At 50.3% G+C, this 6,369-nt stretch overlaps 1 protein-coding gene across 1 annotated transcript; it reads left to right on the top strand.

The window, feature by feature from the left end:
- The first annotated feature begins 1,273 nt into the window (after positions 1–1,273).
- LOC146207618 (ubiquitin carboxyl-terminal hydrolase Usp2-like) lies at positions 1,274–2,503 on the top strand. Its single transcript, XM_084587126.1, has one exon. It carries the CDS (start codon positions 1,286–1,288, stop codon positions 2,501–2,503), a length of 1,218 nt encoding a protein of 405 aa, XP_084443252.1. The 5' UTR covers positions 1,274–1,285.
- The last annotated feature ends 3,866 nt before the right edge of the window (positions 2,504–6,369 follow it).

Here is a 6,369-nt window from a genome sequence, read left to right as displayed (position 1 = left end):
AGCAGACTCACATACTTTGCTCCTTGGACACCTTTGACCCTGTTACCCCTACGTATATATACACGGTCATTACAGGGGCCAGAAGAAACGCTCGCAGATTACAAACAGGTATTTACCCACTCCTACACAAACTGCACAAGACTTTCCCTACGCAATACGTAGACGAATGCCCGTGGTATCGGGGTAAGCCGGCACTCTTGCGTGGACTTGCCCTAAGAACTTGCATGCCAGCGAGGACGAGTAAGCGTAACAATTTCTCGTACACCAAGCCACGATGGCAGCAGTGAAGTGCGGCATCCTGGACAAAACATCGACCACGGCGCACAGCGACCCGTGAAAGCCACGAACGTACCTCAGATGGAATGGAAGAAGCTTTTTTTTCTGACCATCAATCCAGGCGTCAGGCGATGTACGTCTTCCATCCGATATAGTTCTCCGAGAAGCAGCAGCGAAGAGAAAGCGTAATCGGCTCCATACAGAGACTGGTAAAGATCGAGAAGTTTGCACATAGAAGAAACGCCAATATGACCGTGCAGCCATCCTTAACAAAGCTTATGCTCGGATAGCTAGGTTTAACGGGGGTAAACATCTGCAATTTTTTCTTTGGATAGAAAGAGCCTAGATGCTCATGTAGCGTCCTTCCACTACGATGATGGTACGGCCAAAGACGACGACGCCAAGTGCCAGCTCTCGCGCGATGCGCAAGCAGAGCAGCATCGGCTTTGCAAGATGGAACTCGAACAGCCTCGTTTCCTTATACCTTAGAGGGCCTGGTAAAATACATTTTTGGACACCAGTTCAGCCAGTCTAGCGCAGCCATTTTCTGTTTTCCTTGTTTCGCAAATCTTGCTTCTTTTTCGTTTACCTGCTTTATTTTTATTCCCGCATAGTCTAGCACCAGGTAGTCTAATTCAGAAACTCGTTCTATTCAGGACGTTGTTTTTTTCTTTACCTTATTAAAAAGTTAACTTTTTTCGACCCCCATCCGATTCTTTACCAGCGCCCTAATCGGCGCGAACTTTCCTCAAGCCAGCAGCCAACAAACTCCGCTTCACGGATAGTGGCGCCACCTGCGAATCGCGGACAACAAAGAAGTGCTCACCCGTAAGTTGGCGGGGAAGCGAACAGCGGGTGGCAAGGCCATCCCGGAGGTCGTCGCGGGGGAGCCTCGGCGCGGAAGGTATGGGCCCACGGCTGGGCACCGGCCGGCAGCCTTCCGCCGCGGCCATCCACCATGCAACCAGACCGCGACGGCCCCGGTCAATCTAAGCTGGGCCGGGCGTCCATGCTTTCTCAGCTCCACCGCAAGCTCACCTTCGCTTCGGCTGGATCCGGCTCGATGGGTAGTTCCCTTCCGCCAGGTCTCATTAATCGCGGCCAGAACCTGTGCTTCGCTATCTCCTCACTGCAATGCCTGTTCCGCACGCCCGAGATGGACGGCCTCATGCAGGAGTGGGTGCAGAACAGCAACCTTCTCATGGGCTCCAACGAGGAGGCCTTCCTTTGGAGCTACCTAAACCTGCACGTCGAATGTATCGCCAGGAACCTGCAGCCTGCGACGCAGGACAACTTTGTGCGGCTCTGTCGACACTTCATGCCACAGCTGATGTCCACGTCGTCCAGCACGCAGGAACAGCAGGACGCTGCCGAGTTTGTGATGACGCTGCTCAATGTCCTCCACAAGATACTCAACAGCCGGCGGCAGCGCAACAAGCCGGGCCAAGCCAATGGCAGCGGGTCGGGCGAATACAATGCCGAGTTCTTTCAGGTCTCTATCTCGACCATGAACAAGCGCCTCCTGGATCGGATCCTTATGGTGGCCTACAAAGGTTGGCAGAGTTACGAGCGTGGCAATGACTCGCCCATAGTACACCTTTTCACGGGTCAAACTTCGGACATACACCAGTGCACCGCTTGCCTCAAGACCAGCATACGCACGCAGGAATACAATGTGTTGCCTATTACGATCGACCAGCGCGGCAGGGCCGGCAGCGAGGGCAAGGAAGTGATGCGGCTGTACGACCTGCTCGTGTCCTTCACTGAGGCCAAGCGCATGGACAGCCGCGACACCTCCACCGAGAACGAGCTGCAGCCGGGACCCATCTGCAACATGGCCGCTCACACAAGTTGGTTGCATCGCACCATGATCTCCCAGACACCCTCTGCGGTCGTCCTCCAGCTGCTGCGATTTCAGTACGACAGTACCACGGGCCAGTCACACAAGATTCGGGACCCCATCCAGATACCCAGCATCAACATGTGCCTGCCCAACGGTTCGGGCACGTGGCCCCAATACAGGCTGTATGGCATTGTGGCCCACATCGGGACGCGTTCGACGCAGGACGGTCACTACATTGCTTACGCCGCCGAGAACCACCTGCGGGGCGAGAAGTGGTACAAGTTTGACGATGAGCTGGTGACCCTTGTGGATGACATGGAGGAAGAGCTGGCCAGACCGTTCCTCATGGAAAACGCCTACCTCCTGTTTTACAAGAAGACTTGAATAACCGTTTCGTGACGCGAATCCCTGCACTAAATTTTTGTTACAAAAGTCCTCGGTAAAGATGCTTCTCTGGAGCGTGATCTCGAGTGGGATGTCTCTCGAAGTGTCCAGCATTGTGCTTGCAAGCGAACCTGTTATCTGCAAAGATTACCTCAGTCAATTCGCTGTCCATGTAAAGAGTGCACGTATAACTGGTTTGCACTTGAAAATAATGATTTAGTCTCCACCGTTGTTCGCTCTAGTTTTGCTGATTTGCATACGGCCAGCGCACAAATTTCCCGGGAAGGCTTGAGCGTACGATAAGATCGTAAGAAAGTGACGTAGTCCCTTCTGGACTGTGGGCTGATCGTATTTTGTTGCCACAAATCAAAATTCAAAAGAAAAAAGCAAGCGAAAATTTCTTGGGTGCTCTCATTTGTTTCCTGTAGCAGTCATTTTATTTACTGCAGCTAGGTGATATGACCTTAATAACAAGCTGAAAAGCTCGTGTATGGATGAAGTCATAGCGGAAGCCACGCTTTTGTCCCAAGTGATGCGATGTTTAGTGCTACCAAGTGAAGCCCCCAATGCATGGCTACACTCTCCAAATATTGTTTATTCACACATTTACTCGTATACATTGACGAACTCTTACCTCCGCCTTCTCTTTTTCTCCCTTCTCTCTGCCTTAGATATTATTTCACCATACTAAAGCGCGTGCATGAACGGGAGCGTTAATCAGAAACGAGAGTCGCGGCCATTAACGCGGTCACATCATGCCCGCAAATTCGGAGCTTAAGGAATGCACGAATTATCCAAGGTGAAAGATAATTGCGAAGAATAGAACTGCACCACTTCACCCAGGCTACACTCGAGGTGAGGTCGCCGAAACTCATCGGCGGCGCCCAGCAAGTGTCAAGAGCCTGCCCTTTATAGCAAGGTCTGGATAATTTAAGCTCCGCAATTAAGGGTATACGATGTGATAGCGTGGACTACGAGCCCGCATATAAAGCGCCGCTTTAACAAAGCCGTATCAACATACCTGCGTGGCCTAGATTAACGTGAATGCAAAGGTCCTGACATGCTGGTTCTCATGTCACTCTCCGATGTGAAAGGAGAGCCCCGAGTTGGCAGCTCCTTCCAAACGTAATGTGAGGCAATCCTACGTCCGGTTAGGGCTCGGCCATTTCAACGGCCAGCTACCACCTGCCAGAGCCATACTCATAATTCGCTCATGACGCCAACACCGGATTTTCAGTGAACGGAATTTTTAAAGTTATCGCCTTAATATGGGATTTACCGAGGTTTTATTGTGCTTTTACCGAGTCAGATCATTCTTTGCAGCGCGTTCCATACGACTCACGTGCAGGCAGGCTTGATGAGTTAATGTCAGTCGTAAGTTGAAAGTTACAAGCTGGAAGCTTTGTATCAACTTGTTTCGCCTCGTTGCTCACGCACTATCGTCTGAATGGGATACGAACTGGAAAGAAGATGTAAGTAAAACGACACGGACAAAACCACGCATAGAAGCACTGTATATTGTCGCTTTTCAACCACATTGGTTAGTGTATAGGTGGCCAGAAAATAAGGTCCAATAAAAGAAAGCTGCTTGCGAAACATGGCCCCTGGTTGTTGCACTTCTGTGCCACATTTGGCAGTCATGAAAGACGCTCAGCGGCCCGTGCAGTGCAGATACTCGTGCACTCATGCCAAACTGATTTTGCTACTGCAGAAATATTTCAGCGCTTTTCCTCGCGTTGGAAGCGGTAAGCCTGCATCTGGCTATCAGCCACCACCACAAATACGTGTACCTGTCGAGTGACTATAGCTGACTCCACGATTGCGGCAGCAACCAGAGCACTGTTACCAGATCACGTCCTAGACCTCATTTTCATAAGAGCACATAAAAACCAGCAAACAAGCAAGAAAGCACGCGGAGAAGAATAATGAAAAGGCTCCCGTTTTCTAGTGCCGTTCGTATCTGGAACCCCTACAGTGGCAGAACAAAGTACATGCGCGCAGTTCAGCAGGCGCCGGAAATGATAATTCGCGTTGACAGAAACAAAGCACCAAGCGTGGTGGATGAGCACGCCTGAGAACGTGGGGTGCGAGAAAAAGAAAAGCAAATAAGTGAGTAAGAAAAGAGAGCAGAAAACATTTACAGGCGACAGCTATTCGCTTCAGGGAGGAGAGGAGACGAGAGACGCGCGTCACTCGAGGTTGGCAGCGCGTTCTGCTGTTAGGCACGCGCGCCTTCGTGGTCGCCCTCGCGCGCCACGGTGAAGCACCGCCCGTGCAAACACACTGGCGAAACGCTGGGGCTCGCCATCTGTATGCGACTCGGTCACGAGCACAGTCTGGGCGCGAAAACAAATCTTCACCTCGCCTTGCCGAGACGAGCCGCACGTGCCAAGGTGGCTCTTTCCGCTCCTGTCACGGTGAAATCGGTGCAGGGCCACGAAGGCTACATTCTATATATTCGAAGGGCTCGAATTCGGGCGCAGTTTCTTATTGCGCGTCATAAGGTAGGTTAGGTTAGGCTGTGCGTTATGGACAGGAAAGATGCGCTGATTTTGTGTCGCCCCCATAAACAGTTTTTGATGCAACAACGTTAGAGGTCCCGTTACTCGAGAAATCTGGCATCGGCGTCCGCATCGGTGTCGGCGTTCTGAGAGAAAATTCACGGACATGGTGCTGGCAGGCGGTATCTGACAGCTGACATGGCGGAGCGCATTCACGCTTGTACGAATTGCACGGTTAAAGAGGAACTTTATTATGTCGGGTGATCGCCTACGCTATCGCGTCATACCCATAAAGGAGGACCTAAAGTGCCTCCATAATTTTTGTTCTTTATTGTTATATCATTTTCATTTCCTTTTTAGTTCCTTTTTGTGTGCTTTTGACGGTTTTTTATTTCATTTTCTTCTACGACGAATAATTTTCGGTGGTGTATGGTTTGTTCCGTTATCGATCAGTGTTCCCTGATTTGCCGTGTTCCGTTGTCATCCGGATGACCAATGTAATGGCTGACGGGTCCCTTCACCTCAGGCGAACCTTGTCTAAAAAACGACATCTGTCAATTTATGTTCTTGTCAGACGCAAGCTGGATGGAAAAGATGGAAAGAGAAAGAAAAAGAGAGGCGATTATTTCTGTTGGTGGTCAGGGACGTTTACCTTGAAATCATGCTGATAAACTACTCCATAGGATATCGAAAAGGGTGGAGGGGAGAGGGGGGGGGGGGACCGTTGCTACATTGTTTAGTTTTGCAATGATAAAGACTACATGTAATCTCATCATCATTGTAAGCAGCAGATGCAGTCTTACTGCGGCCATTACGAGACAGCAGTCTCTCCCAAATTCCTCCACTTAACCCTGCAATGTCGCCACATCAGGCGATCTTATTCCTGCAAAGTTTCTAATTTCATCCACCCATTTGACCCTATGACGCTTGCCTAGTCTCGGAATCTACACCGTTACTCTAAGATACCGTGGGTCGCAGTTAAGGATCCAAGGATATGTGTGTGGGGTGAGAGGGGGGGGGAGTAATGAGTGCTGGTCTCTCTCTCCGCTCCTCGTTTCTAATGGTCATGGCGGTACTCTTCTTTAGAATGTCCCTTCAGGACGCGCCGCTCAATACAGTAAATTACCTTGCGCCATGCGGCAAAAAAAAAAAAAAAATGGCAACGTGTTTGATCGGATGTCTTATCATAATGCCCTGCGCAAGCTTATTTCTTTTTCTTGATCTTAATTATGATATCATTACCACAATAGTTTTAATGACGGTTGAACAGCTGTTACTACCGGGCATTGCTGAAGTCAGCGCGAACTTCTGTACGTCGTTGTTTCACAGCTCCCTACCGTCTCGGCCATAGCAAAGAGCGGCCTC

Source organism: Amblyomma maculatum, chromosome 1 (genome assembly GCF_055883805.1).
Source record: "Amblyomma maculatum isolate TAMU_Amacu chromosome 1, ASM5588380v1, whole genome shotgun sequence".
Classification (NCBI taxonomy): Eukaryota; Metazoa; Arthropoda; class Arachnida; order Ixodida; family Ixodidae; genus Amblyomma; species Amblyomma maculatum.
This window is presented reverse-complemented; position numbering and strand designations above follow the sequence as displayed.